Here is a 15,397-nt window from a genome sequence, read left to right on the forward strand (position 1 = left end):
CGTACAGCACGCAGGAGAAAATCCGGGATCAGTTTCTTATTTGTCACCGGAAATCCAGAATGAATTTATCCACATAATTGCGTCGACTGTAAAGAACCAATTGTTGAGTGATATCAGGAAAAACAAGTACTACGGTATCTTACTTGACTCAACTCCTGATCTAGGACATCGGGAACAGCTTTCTCAGGTCATAAGATTTGTGGATGTGGATTTTCAAACTAAAAAAGTAACTATCAAATAATAATTTTTAGGTTATATCGAGATACATGCAAAAGATGCAGCAAGCCTAAAAAGAGTCATCGTCGAGAGACTGAAATCTGACAACATACCTCTAGCCGAATGTCGGGCACAATGTTATGACAATGCTGCTGTGATGACTGGGCATATATCCGGCCTTCAACAACGAATATGTGACAAAAATTAGAGCATTGTTTGTCAACTGTGACAACCACAGCTTAAACTTAGCCGGAGTACTCAGCTAAGCAGGATCCACTTGTCGTCACATTTTTTGTAACAGTTGAAAGTATATATTTGTTTTTCTCTCGTTCAACAATTCGTTGGGAAGAGTAAAAAAAAAAGCTGTGCCCATCACAGTAAAGCGGGAGTCTGAAACACGCTGGAGTACACAATCAGAAGCTGTTAAAGCTATCTATGAAGAACTGGATGAACTAGTATGGCTGCTAGACAAATTATCGGAGGACGTAACTATGACGTCTGAAACCAGAAGTGATGCAGACAAGTTGCAGGCATGCGTATTAAATTTTAACTTCATAGTTTTATTACATTTCTGGAATGTCATTCTTGGAAAAATGTATCGTGTTCAGAAGCGCTTACAGGATCCTACTATGAATTTCAAGGAAGCAGCAACTGATCTTGAATCTTTGGAGCATGAATTTGTCAAGTTTCGTGATGATTTGAGCCAAGTTGCTGTAGAAAACGCCAAAATAAGATGCACAGCCTGGGGGATCGATGTGGACAGAAGAATTAGGCGACGTCGGAAGATGCCAGGAGAACTGGCAAGAAATGCAGGACTTTCAGCAGAAGAACAAATTGTGCGCTTTATGAAGAGCGTTTTTTATCGACTTCGACAAGACATGTCAATACGGTTTTTACGACTAAAAGACCTGAACACAAAATTTGGATTTCTGCTGGACGTCAAAACTCTTCTATCCGACACAGATGTCGATGCAATTCGTCGAAATTGCACAGATTTTGGAAATTTCTAAGACACCGACATCAATGGCCACGAATTTTTCACAGAAATTGGAGATTGCAAAATGCTGCTCAGTAACCAAAATGAAGTTCTACCAGAAACTCCTTTGGATCTTCTTGGTTTTATTGTGTTTTATGGAGACGACATATTTCCCAATTTCACTGCAAATTTTATTAACAATAGCAGTTTCAATTGCAAGCTGTGAGCGGTCGTTCAGCAAATTGAAACTTATTTTGTCGTATTTACGTGCTTCAATGGGACAAGATCGTCTCAGCGATCTTGCTCTTCTTAGCGTTGAAAAAGAAACATTGGAAAAAACAGATTTTGATTACGTGATTGACCAATCTTAATTTTAGAACTTTCGTGACTGCAGGAATTATTATTTATATAATTAAATTATTTAATTTAATTTATTATTTTATCTTTAGACGTGACTTAACCGAAAGAAACAAATAGTGATTGACCAGTTTGCAACAGTGAAATCAAGAAAAATTTATATTTTGTAGACTATGTCAACCAGTCTACGACAGTGACTGAGTGAGCCATGTAATATAATTTCTATAAATTTGATTCTTTAAATACAATGTTTCATTAAAATTTAACTTGTCATTCCTTATTCGATGTAATAGGAAAATGTGATTAAAGGGAGGGGGTGGGCGCCAATTTTATAGTTCGTCCCCGGGCGCAAAATATCCTAGCTACGCCTCTGGCTCTACCTGTCCTGCCCCCCCCCACACACCTTCACCAACCCCCACTGACTGGTGTGGTGAAATATGGTCAAATATCCCCCATGACCAGCACAGCGTGAAGAGGCCCTCATCCAGCAGTGGATTGACACACTGCAGTGGGACTGGCCATACCAAGCATGCGTACAGCGGGACATATTTGAAAACCCTTGTTCCATTAACATGTGGTTGCCGCAAGTCTTCCTTGCAAAAGAGGTGACCATCCAATGTGTTAACAGGCTCCGAGTCGCAATAGGCTTTTGTCTGTGCATGTTAACGTGTGGACATGTGAGTCTACATTTGTGCCGATACTGTGTTGGGGACTGTGCAGAGATGTATAGTATAATGGAGAATATGACCCCATCACCACCCACACCACTGCTGCTACAATTGCTGCCATCACACACCACACACACACCACTGCCATCACCACCACCACCACCACCACCATAAATTCATCACAACAATCATACAACCATGATCACCGCAAAAATAACCACCACCACAATTACCCCAACCAAATCACCACAAACACACGACCATGACTATCAATATAATCAACACACCGTTACCACCACCACGACCACACACTACGACCACAACCACCACCATAACCATCGACAACCACACAATCACCCAATCGAACCACCACAACCACACACAACCGTCAACGACCGACCACGGGCCCACCACAACCACCAACCACCACCGCCACGGACGCAGGGAGGTGCTGCCACTCTACTATGGCATGGAGTCGCAGCGGCAGCGTGAGGACCTGGCAAACCTCTGGCACGAGCCCCACGACCGGTCCCACACGGCCACTGATGAGGACCGGGAGCTCTTCAACAAACTCCAGCGCCTGGAGCACACCCGTCGGGGCTCCGAGGTAGGTGACAAGCTGTAAGTGACGTTCCCACCAGGGTTCAGTGTTTCCCCGGATCCTTGCTGGTGATCTGCCGAGAGAAGTATTTTCGGGGCACTGTAATTCGAAGAAAATAGGTTCAGGAGGAATTATTAAATAAGCAAAGTAACAGCGCTCGCCAATGATATTGTTAAAGCGAAGTAAATCGAGTGGAAATGTGGCAGGATACGCAATGAGAACAACTGACGAGAGATGAGAGACAAAATTAACGTGGGAGTGGAGAGCGAAAGAATTGCGTGTCATCCTTGCGCAGGGGCCATGCTAATCTTCTCTGTATCGTTTTAATTTTAGTAGAGAGCGAAAAAAAGGAGGATCAGAAAGAGAGACAACGCAAGAAATGGCAGTCAGACGAATTAAAGAGTTTGGAGGTCAATACGGCACTGACTGGAATGAAATACATGGTGGTATGGCCCATTCCCACCGCTGTGTGCTAATTATTGATCACGATGCACCATTTGAATTCTTCTTGATATGCAAATTATTTTGTCAAGGCGCTCTTCCCCCTCCAACCCAGCTTAAATAGATGCTCCAAGCCTGGGGTTGTTTCATTCAGACGCTGTCTTCTCGACAGACCTATTCTTCACCTGAGGACGGCTGCTTGCGTTGTGGCCGAAACGTCGTGAGAATTATTTTGTTATGTTTTATTTTTATTATTTTATTATTTCCATTCTACGTGACTTTACCGAAAGAACCAAGAAGACATTTGAAGGTGATTTAGGGAACTGCCAGATCCGTTCTGGAGATAACATCCATCACTGGCGTTACATTATCAGGAATCGAACCCGGGTTGGCAGGACCCTGGTGCAATGAAATAATTATTCCATGACCTACCTGTTCGGTTGTAGGGGTGTCACGGAACCCATTTCGTACAGCATTTGCGAATCTAACATCAATTCTTCGCACACGCAACGCAATACTTGTATCGTACACTTCGAGCTCGGTACGATTCTATGAATCGATGCGTCATTCTACACCTGTTCAGAATACAAATTGGAATTATTGGGACTGCAAGTGACCGGAGTCCCTCCCCTCTCCGTCTTTCCCACGTTGGCAGGGCTGGCGAAAGCTGAGTGTGGACATCGGCATGCTGCGCCAGGTGCGGCGTGACGCCAAAGACCGTTGGAGGATGATACTCTCCTATCTTGGTGGGTGCGGCAGTGTCCTTAAGTTCGGTGTTTCTCAATAAGGGGCCCAAAAACTGTAGAAGGTCCAATACTCTCAAATTATTATTTTTACGCTTGTTTACCTAGAAAAGTGTCATTAGGTCTCTTTTCGCAGTAAGTTTTTACTGTAAGGGGTGATGTTGCTATGTGTCATCCTAATTGGGAAAATGTTTTGCCAGCACAGGGATGTTTGACTAATACCAGTCGCATTGTTTAGCTATGGCAGCATGGAAGAAAGCCATGCAGAACAGGGGGAGAATATACAAACGCCACACAGAAAGCTACCAGAGTCAGGAATTGAAAAACACAGGCCTCTTGCCGTAGTAACAAACAGAGCCGTTGTTTTAAATTAGGTCACGATATGTTCCAATTTTACAGTCTTTGTTTTCAAAAGGGGATCTGGGTTGCAACACAAAACGAGATTGAAGACAAATGCACCATCCATCATCAATAGGGATGGATCATGGATGGTGGCAGCCGCATATGTGGTTCTCCCTGTGAAGCGTGCTCTGCCAATTGTGGTCAACGATTACTTGGTGTGGAAACTAATGCCACCCCGGAGACCAAACATTGCTCTTCGACCTCCTGGTTAGAATAGCCACCCTTTGAAGAACTGCACAACGTGAATATCTGCGAGCAAAAACTTGCACGCTTAAAAAAGAGATTTGCATAAGAAAATTATAACTTCTCAAAATAATTTAACATATTCGATAAAAACAGTTATTAAAAGCATTTGCACTCAGATTTGCCAAACAATGCATCCCGTTTATCATGGATGACCACTTTGGAGGAAACAGACATTTCTTGCAAGAGGGATGCCAGATATTTGCAATAAAAAAATATAAATGTTTAGACGTTTGTGGTTTTGAAATAATTTCAACATGCTTTACCATAAAATGAGCTGAACATCTTATTGGTTCTTTCGGTAAAGTCACGTAGAAGGGAAGTAATAAAATCATAAAAATAAAACATAATGAAATAAAATAATAAAATAATATAATAATATTAAATATTGTACTATAATAATATAATTATTATTTTATTACTTGTATTACTTCCCTTCTACGTGACTTTACCGAAAGAACCAAGAAGATGAATCCCTGCAGTCACGAAAGCTTTAAATCGAAAAATGGGCTGCACAGTTGACTGTTATTCTAAAGCCAGTGCCAACAGCTGGTTTGCCTAGGGAATGAACCCCACCCATCCTGTCCAATGTACCCGTGGTGGGGTAAAGTGTGAGTACTCACTCCTCACCTGGCCAATGTGAAAAGTAGGTTAAAACACCTTCCATTAGGGACTCTCTACGAGCGGAGAGGCCCTTCCACCAGCAATGGCGAGAGATAGCAATTGCAGGGCTGCACCTTTAACCCCGGTCCGTGGAACCCCCCCCCCCTCCCACCAACTCCCACGAACAAGGAGAGAATCAGCTGCTTTTATCGTCTTCGTCTCCAGGCACCCAGGAAAACAACGAGCTTGAAAACCCCACTCGAGATACAATATAAAATAATGAATCCCTTCATACTGTTTATGGGGTGCCTTAAATTGATCGATGACAGACGGACAGCATCATAGGGTGTTGTAACAACATCTCTCAGCATTAACACCGTCATGCTCTTGATCCTGCATAGTGCGTGGGCATGGTTTGACTTTGAAGCCCCCCCGCCCCCTGCGCATTTCCCATGTATATGCTAAACTCATCTTGATATGCACATTCTTTTTGTTAAGGCGCTCTTCTACCACCCCCAACCCAGCTTATATGTAAGTTCCTAGCTTGAAGTGTCTCATTCTTCACCTGAGGACGGCTGCTTGCGTTGTGGCCGAAACGTCGTAAGAATTGTTTCATTTTATTATGTTTTATTTTTATTATTTTATTACTTCCCTTCTACGTGACTTTACCGAAAAAAACAAAAAGATGAACACCGTCATTATCCAGCCGTGCAGCATAAGTTTATAAAAAAAAATGCTGGCAAATATTCATATGCAGCCCGGGTGAAAGTAGGTTATGCTTAGACGTGCCGTTATTGCCTCTTCTGGCAGCAGCCACAACGACAGAGGGGTGCCAATAAAGCCGTGCTATTAATGATCTAGCTTTGGCGTCAGTCGAATCTGCTACTGCCATCGTGTGTATTCAGTAACAAGTTGACAGGTCATGGTGAAATGAGGTTTAAAATGAGGCGTGAGAAAAGGTCGAGCCACCCTAAGTGGACGCCCGTTCTGAATCCCCGATAATCAGAAAATAATATCGTGAGCTATGTGAGCATTGCAGCTATTTGAGGAGACTATTGTCATATAATGTGCCATTGTTATCCTCATAAGGCTCAGAGATGAACATTGAGCTCTACAGACTTACATAATGGTCACTCAACCAACATTGGAGAGCCAATAACTTACATTTGGGCCGGTAGATTTATTTACACTTTAAATAGAGTTTTATAGCACTAGACGTGCATATCGTCCATCGACTCACATTGGGCCCATATAATTACAAACGTTCCATAGACTTCCACTGGGCCTATGGACTTACATAGGACCAATAGACCTACGCAGGACCCATCTAATTATGTAGTGGGTTCTACGGAGGTACACACTTGACCTGGAGGCAACACGTTTATTATAACACTCCAACAGCGTTTCTACATGAACGCACACAGTTACTAGACCCCAACAGGGTAACTACATAAACGGGTCAGGTCAGCGACACACTGCCTGATCCGCGATGCCGAGTGTAACGACCAAAGACCGAAGAGACGTAGCACCGATGGTTTCATCCAGCAGACAGCCGCGATTGCTCTCGGGACCTCCCTTTAATGCTCCCGAGAGGTGTGGCCTCGCTCCGCCTTTGGCCACGCCCCCTTCTGGATCTCACCAGAAGGTTCTCGACCGAGCATCACGTGTCCCTCAAACCACACTTTGGGCCCCCTCGCTACCGTGTTCTGGTCACGTGCCCTCTCGGGTTTACCCAAACTGTCACGTCCTTACTTACCCTCTCTCTGACCATCACCAGAACCATGCCCCCTAAGGCCCGCTTCCATGTCATGCCCACTCTGGTGCCAGAGAGAGGCTCAAGACGCACAGTTCCACTCTCGTGACAGTAGCTGGCGCTATACACTATAGTGACCCCATTTACGTCACTACACTTACACAGGACGCATGCACACTCATATGGCCTATAGACTTACCTAAGGACCCATAGACGCCCGTATGGTCTATAGACTTACATAGGGCCCATAAACTCCCATAGGATCTATCAGCCTACAGAGGGCCCATAGAATTAAATAGGGCCCAAAAAGCTAATCTGGAGAAATTGAATCACACAAGGCTGATATACTTGCACAAGATCCACTATAGTGTATATTATATCGATGCTGGATTACTTCTAAGGCTTAATGCAGATAACGTTCCCAGCACACACCACCTATAATCACACCTTGTGTGTGCAGAACATCTCAAAAGCCTCCTCAAAGAAGGACATCTCTGATTGTGAACACTGCATAAGTCTCACTTCCTCCTCTTCTAAGCCAGAAATCCCATTACTGCCTACGGTGGGCTGCTCGTATTTTATTTCCCCATGAGCTTCTATTCTGTGCCTATTCTCTCGTCACATTCACTCTCTTCACACCTAGTTTCACAACATCCTTCCCTCTCACCTTCAGTCTCCCTCTACTCCTGCCCCTGGACCAGTGGCATATCCATAGCCCTTCTAATGTATGGGTCTCTATGCGAGTCCATGGGTCTCTGTGTTTGTCTATGGGTATCAGTGTGAGTCGGTGGGTCTCTGCATGAGTTTCTGTATGAATATATACCTCTATATGAGTCTATGGGTCTCTTAAGTTAGACGGTGGGTCTCTATGTGAGTCTGAGTCTCTAATATCCATAGTTCTTCAAATTTCATGTTTTTGTTTTTTCTCAACATGTGCCCAAACATATTGAGTCTCGCCTTCCTGACCTCAACAATATTAGCTAAACTAAACTTTGTATTTCACCAGGTAAGGCCCACTGATCTATATAGCTCTTTTTCAGAAGTGACTTGGCTACAAATGATAGCTCAACGAAGTGGCTTATCATGTGGAAATGTATAGCAGCCAATAACTTTAAACGCATGTTTTCAAATGTGGAGGGAAACCCGGAGAACGCGGAGAAAAACCCAGGCGACCACGAAGAAAGAGACACACAAACTCCAAATATACAGGCGTCATGGTCTGGATCGAGCCCATGGCCTGCTCCATACCAGGCGAGGGAGTTGATATCTCGCCACCGTGGCACCTTGCCCCTGCTTCAGCTCAAACTTCCTCATTCCGCCTCCCATGCCATAAAGATTTTCCCACAATGCACCTCATAATTCTCAGGTACAGATACAATGTAATTCCAAGCACTCATCTCCACATGCTTCTCTGCACACCTTTAATAATAAGAAGATATTTAGATTAAGAAGGCGCTCAGTTTTCGCTCTACTGTTTTGTGAATCGACGAGTTTCTGAATAAATGTCATAGCAGGTAGTACGCACCAATTAAACACGTTCTTCCATTTTCATTCTCAAGTTCATATTTCCAAAGGCACCCCAACTTGCTCTCAGCATGTATTGCCAATCCACTGTGTGGGTGATCGATTTGACCATACTTCACCACGCTGCAGCATCGTCACCCCCGTGTAAACAAAGGACACCACGGCTCATCCTCCCACAGGATTCGAGAAGGAGGCAGACACCCTCCTGTCCGTCACAGGCTCCAGCTCACTCAACAACATGAAGAATGTCACCAGAGCCAAGGAAATTCTGCAGCTTCTGGCTGAGGACACCAGCATCTTCAAGGATATCTCGGGCCCTCCTGAGAGATATATATTCGTTCTGGTGAGTTGAGCGACAAACACATACACACCCCGTGCATGGAGAGTCAGAGTATGTCCCTGTTAAAACAAGCAATCGATTTCGAGTTCATCTCGTTTTGCGGTCCTTAGCCAAGTGGTAGGAATTTCACATTCCTATGGTAAAGGATAGTCTATGAGTAAAATGACCATTCAATTTCCCACAAAGTGTGGCCTCAAATTCCTCCTTTCTGGTTCATTGCACTGCCAAGACCCTATCCCTGCACAAGCCTAGCCTTCGGACTTTTGTGATCTCCGCTACATTTGAATAACTTTGAGTCATGAGTAATGTTTGTTTCCATCTTAACCACACTACTGTCTCATTTCCGCTCTACCCTTGCAGCTTTCTACACTCCCACTCCCTCCCAACCAAAATAGCCCCACAAATATACCTCTTAGTAGGCGAATGTTCATCTTATTTGTTACAGTGCGGCAACATGCAATGTTGTTCAACATGCATACATACATTGCAGTGTACTATGCTCCCACGTTTATGCTCCTCTGCCTTCACCAACCTGCACTGACCAGCATGGGGAATTATGATCAAACAACCCCCGATGAACCACACGGCATGGGGAGGCCCTCATCCAGCAGTGGATGGACAATTGGGCAGTAATTCTAGATTTGAAGCTTTCGTGACTGCAAGGATTCATACTCTTAGTTATTTCGGTAAAGTCACGTAGGTAAAAAATGAAATTAAAGTTATTGTTTTATTTTTATTAAATTAAATTTATTTTTTTACCTACGTGACTTTACCGAAAGAACTAAGAGTATGAATTGGGCAGTACACGTACCTAAATCCAAATGCTATTCGCAGTGGAACTCATTTTAACGAGCAATAACTGGATTTCTGGCAAGACAAATGCGGGTTGTATCATTAGATTTAGTGACAGATCATACCTCCCTTATAATCAGGACTACATTTTAGCCGGGTCCTTCCGGGTGGGCAACCTGGAAAAGACAAGAGCTCTCTTCTCACACCCGGGAACACAACGCCATCAGCGTGCCTCTCGCTTTGGCCGTGGCTACCAGTCACGTGTCTACTCCTAGCCTTACCAGCGACCCGGACAATTATCAGTGACAAATTAGGCGCCTTGCATAGAGGTCAATGAGCCACGGTAAACGATGCGCTCCTAACACGGTACAAAAAACAAATGTCTACACGTCGCGGTGTGGAACCAGGAGAGCGCATCCAGAGAGGATGTTGAGGGTTAAACCTCTGTCCTCATTCCCTCACGCGTGCATTTTTTTAAATTTACACCTCTGCACACTCCTAACGGCACAGACGGAATTGAGATATACGACTGGAAATGTTTTTTGGAAAGTAAAGCTTTTTGCGACAAGAGACTGTGAAATGGTGTCACCAAGGGTTATTGGTGCCATGTGATCACCTCTGCTGCGTCGTCTTAAATGTAAAAAGAATTATAATGGTGCAGCAATATAGTACAATCGGAACCTGGCAACATGAGTTTGATTCCTATCCACGGCTAACCTGACGAGTGACGATTTATATCTGAAACGGCTATGACACCTCCCCCACTCTTCAAAAAAACCCCGCACAGCCCAGCGTGGCGTTGATGATTGTAACAATGTGTGATCATTTACATGCCCGTTGTTCATCCACTGTTGGATGAACAACGGGCTGTTGCATCGTGTAGCAGCTGTTATATTGCGAGAGCGGGAGATATAGAAAATGATCTTGGTGACAGATGTTCAATGCATTTAAATGTTAAATTAAGAATAGAGTGCTTGGTATTCAGATTTCTTTACACGAAACGAATTATAGAACGCTCCTAAGACACGTGCATTTGTGTGTTGCTTGTCTGAATATGCAGGACCGCCTGATTACTCTCGACATTGGAGAAGCATTTCTGGCGAGGGCAAAGCACCTGTACCCGAAAGACGACGACGATGAGGACGAGGATGATGACGACCGAGATGATGACGAAGAGAAGGAGCGAGAGGAGATTGGGAAAAAGGAGCAGGAATCTGGAGGCATGAACCCCCCATTCGCCAGATCTCGCCGACCCAGCCTCATCTTCATCAGCCGCACTGCCCCGGACATGGCCATCGACGAGCTGGGCACTCAGAGCAGCAGCGAGGAGCCTCCCGCAGGAACCAACAGTGGTGCCGAGTGATCACAGATATACATAGAGAGAGAGAGAGAATAACGCGTGTGCAGGTGCGCAGAGTGAGCTACGGAGAGTCAACCTGAACACTGAGTTATGTGTACACCACCTGCATGCAAGTGTCGAGTGCATCGTGTGGAAGCCACACAGGTGTATAAATAAAAAGATTAAATTCACCTCCATGCAGGTGTCCCGATTGAACAATGATACAATCTGCCTGCGTGCAGGTGTCGAGTGCACCGTGTGGAAGCCACCTGCACACAGGTGTATAAATAAAAAGATTAAATTCACCTCCATGCAGGTGACCCGATTGAACAATGATACAATCTGCCTGCGTGCAGGTGTCAAGTGAAGAATATGGAATAATCTGCTTGCCCAATGTTCCCAGTAAACGATTTGAAATCCACCTGGAGGCAGATTATCAAGTGATGGATATGCGGCCATGCACTTCACCTGCATGCATGTGTTCTGAGTGAATGTTTGTAAGTTCACCAGTCTACAGGTGTGCGGAATGAATGCAGATTCTGGGGAACGCGTAGAGTACAAACAAAAATCAATGTCAATCTTCGCAACTGTATTAAATGCAGCATTTATCAAATGGCGAGGGGTCCGTTTAAAATTAGCTTTCTAGCTGCCATGCAGGGGTCACACGTGCGCAACATTAAATGCCTGTCAACATTTTACTGCATGCGTGCAACCCGAGCAATTACGTCTGGCAAATTTTGATACGTTCCCGCTTTAGCCACTAATTCATAATTTTGTTATTGCTGTTAACAGAGATTTTTTTTTATTCCCACTCTCCATATTAAATGAGGTTTTTTTTTGTAATTACCTAAAACCCCGTTGTTGACACGCGATTTTTTTTTTGGCGTGTCACACAATTCCACGTTTTTTTAAATTATCTTTGCAGAAATGTAATTGCGCGAAGCGAGCTGCGTGTGGCTGTGTACTCGGCTCGCAGTGGGTTCGCGATGACTAATTATCACTCGGCTTTTGCGTCGGGTCTTGTAGCGCAAGCTTCTGCTTAATTGCCTCAAAAGAGACGATACAAGCTGGAAATGCGCTGCGGGTCATTCCCAATCGCACGGCATCCGGCACGGATGCTACTCCTCGCATCTCGAGCTGTCACACATGCTTTACTGCGACAGAGCGACATGCATACCACAGACTCAAACCAATGATAACGTCATCAATGTTAAATTTCGATTTAAAGCTTTCGTGACTGCAGGGATTCATCTTCTTGGTTCTTTCGGTAAAGTCACGGCTGCTTGCGTTGTGGCCGAAACGTCGTGATAATTATTTTATTATGTTTTATTTGTATTATTTTATTACTTCCCTTCTACGTGACTTTACCGAAAGAACCAAGAAGAAGAACGTCAGCAATGATAGCTTTTTTTTACTCTTAGTATTACAAAGAGTGATATAACTTGGATTATCGTGGCATCTAAATGCAACCGCATCTCTAGCCGCTGTACAGATAATTTGCTTTATTCTGCAACCTAGAATGTCTAATGAAATATAGCACCGTGATATTATAATTTGCTGGTGGCTCATTTAAAATGTCTAAGGCAAGAGTGTTGCATCGTGTAGCAGCTGCTATATTGCGAGAGCGGGAGATATAGAAAAAGATCTTGGAGACAGATGTTCAATGTATTTAAATGTTAAATTAAGAATAGAGTGCTTGGTATTCAGATTTCTTCTGGTTTTTTTTGTCCTTCATGCTCGTTTGCCATTGATGCTTTAGATGGTGGCGCTTTGGGTTTGCGTGTGACGTGCAGTATTTAATACTTTATTTTGCTTAGAATCACGCATCTGTTATTTCCAACAATGATAACGGTGATGACCACGGACCAGTGCTCATTTGTTAGAGTTTCAGCAACGATATATAATTTATCTTTACGCAAAAAAAATGTCACAACTGACACAAGGATGAAGATACAATAAGCGATGTGCCCATCAAGAACCACACGTATTGTTGCAAATTAAGCATCTCTGAAATAAAATGTGTCTCAACGTGAAACAGGAATGTTTGCCTTTGCGATTATAAATATCACAACATTTGGTCGCATATATTGCTGCTTAAGCACTCGGGTGGATTGATGCCTCCAAAAAAACAAATATGATATATTTACGTCCTGCCTTGGCTATGTCCATTGCATATTTCTCGGAGACATAGTGACATTGTTGCGTGGGTTACTGGTGACTGAATACACGTGCTGCAACAGAGAGATTTGAATGCGGATTTGGTTAATCTGGATGACTCAGAAACAGCCTTACCTGCACACTGAAGGTTGTTTGTATGCGGGTATTACTAGTCCGGTAAACATGGTAAGGTTAACAAGGACACAATGTTCAATTTAAACGGATTATAATCTGAATCAGAGGATGATTAACCAGGAATTCATTAATTATTTGGAATGGGCAAGAGCGATGAGTGGTGGGGACTTATGGATAAAAGAAATGTGAATGTTGGGAAGATAGAAAAGGTACCTGGGAGTTTCTGCAAGTTCTATATAGGAGAGAAGAACTGGGGCGTGTGGAGAGGTGGTTGGTGGTGAGTTGACAGAACTGAGGAGAAAAACTTGAACACATCCGGGTAGCGGGCTGCGACGGGAATCATGGCTTCTAGATTTGAAGCTTTCGTGACTGCAAGGAATCATATTCTTAGGTTTTTTCGGTAAAGTCACGTAGGTAAAACATCAAAATTAATGAAAATAAAATAAAATAAAAATAAAAATCACGACGTTTCGGAGGCAACACAAGTCTCCGTCATCAGGTGGGACCGTCACAGCCGGATTAGCTGCATCAAGTGATGCATCATCAAGTGATGCAGCTAATTCGGCTGTGACGGTCCCACCTGATGACGGAGACTTGTGTTGCCTCCGAAACGTCGTGATTTTTGTTTTTATTTTATTTTATTTTCATTAATTTTGATGTTTTACCTACGTGACTTTACCGAAAAAACCTAAGAATATGGGAATCATGGCAATAATTTTCTGACATCCCAGAAGCTGTACAACGTTGTCATTTGCAATAAAATGTATGAAAGTATCTCCCATTGTTGCGGGCATTGCTTAGTGGGGTCTGCCAAGGCACGAGACGCTCGAGACACGAGACGACACAGATAATCCTTATTTAAGTTACAATAAATTTAACACATTCATCAGTAGCACGTGGCCTTCAAATAAAAATATATATGAGAGGTGACGTTTCTAACAATGGCCCTTCTTCAGAGCACATTGAGGCCAGAGATAGAGTAACGGGTGACTGCACTTTATACCATTCGGTCTGATGAGGATTTAAAATGTTTAATGTATTACGATGACGTTTTTAATAGGCACGTGCAAGCCATATAACCATAATAGCTTTTGAATATACGAGACAATATCATGAAAAAAACTATAAATAGTATTACTCAGCACCGGGAATTATCAGTTTAATTCGGGGTTACAATTCTTGGAAAACACTACTTAAACTGATACGACGTTAACTGATTCCCTATTTCCCGTTAAAACGAACTAAAATACAGGAGGTACGTCCCACAGGACTCCAATACTCCACATGTAAAGTCTTAATAAATCACAATTGATATTGAAAATATTGTATTTTTACTGTACAGCATTAAAATAAGAAAAAATTATACAAATAAAAGAAAGCGTATTGTCAAATATATTCACGCTTAACAATGTAGTCTTCGGTGCAGTCATAAGGTTGCAATTGCCCACCAAACACCGCGCGCTGATTGGTCGAAACGACTATAAACATTTTCACCATCGCGATGCACAACACTCGACATAATTGTTTTTCTTTATGTAGCACTGTAGATGGACAATGTTATTATGTATTGATTTTAGTGTATCCATATAAAGAACTTAATCTGTATGTCTCAAAAACACCTCGAGGGTACTCTCCGACAAGGTAGAAAGCTGAAATTTGGTGCAGAGGTAGCTTTTAGGACACGAACAACAGGAACGAAAATTCGATTTTTATTTTTATTTTAAAGCGCCCAAATCTAGATTGTAAGTGCCCCATAAACATGTTTGTGCGTGTCATTCAGAAACCGTTCAAAATATAAGATTGCGATCTTAATTTTAGAACTTTCGTGACTGCAGGAATTATTATTTGGTTCTTTCGGTTAAGTCACGTCTAAAGATAAAATAATAAATTAAATTAAATAATAGAATACGACGTTTCGATTGCAACACAAGCAATCATCATCAGGTATAATGAAATAGCGACATAATATCTAACCAGAAAACTATAGACAGACATATTAGCAGACAGATATCACAAGATACATACATAGCGAGAGCAACACAGGTGACAGAGAGGGGTGATCGTCTCTGTGGGGTGGCCTTAAATAGACAGAGGGGGGGCGGAGGCA

At 43.1% G+C, this 15,397-nt stretch overlaps 1 protein-coding gene and 1 non-coding gene across 8 annotated transcripts in view; one reads left to right on the forward strand and one right to left on the reverse strand.

The window, feature by feature from the left end:
* LOC144934506 (melanoregulin-like) overlaps nt 1–11,802 on the forward strand; it is a 29,994-nt gene extending 18,192 nt beyond the window's left edge. For all 7 annotated transcript variants that reach the window (XM_078860351.1, XM_078860345.1, XM_078860346.1 and 4 more), the window contains 4 exons: nt 2,662–2,824; nt 3,915–4,005; nt 8,707–8,870; nt 10,720–11,802. In XM_078860351.1, coding sequence (XP_078716477.1) covers nt 2,687–2,824; nt 3,915–4,005; nt 8,707–8,870; nt 10,720–11,022 — 696 coding nt within the window. In that variant the 5' untranslated portion in view covers nt 2,662–2,686 and the 3' untranslated portion in view covers nt 11,023–11,802. The remainder of the gene's footprint in view (nt 1–2,661; nt 2,825–3,914; nt 4,006–8,706; nt 8,871–10,719) is intronic.
* On the reverse strand, nt 3,068–3,174 carry LOC144934660 (U6 spliceosomal RNA). The gene has a single exon (XR_013637185.1). It is a non-coding gene; the product is annotated as a U6 spliceosomal RNA (small nuclear RNA).
* Nucleotides 11,803–15,397: the final 3,595 nt, after the last annotated feature.

The sequence above is a fragment of the Lampetra fluviatilis genome, chromosome 10 (assembly GCF_964198595.1).
Source record: "Lampetra fluviatilis chromosome 10, kcLamFluv1.1, whole genome shotgun sequence".
In the NCBI taxonomy this organism is placed as follows: domain Eukaryota; kingdom Metazoa; phylum Chordata; class Hyperoartia; order Petromyzontiformes; family Petromyzontidae; genus Lampetra; species Lampetra fluviatilis.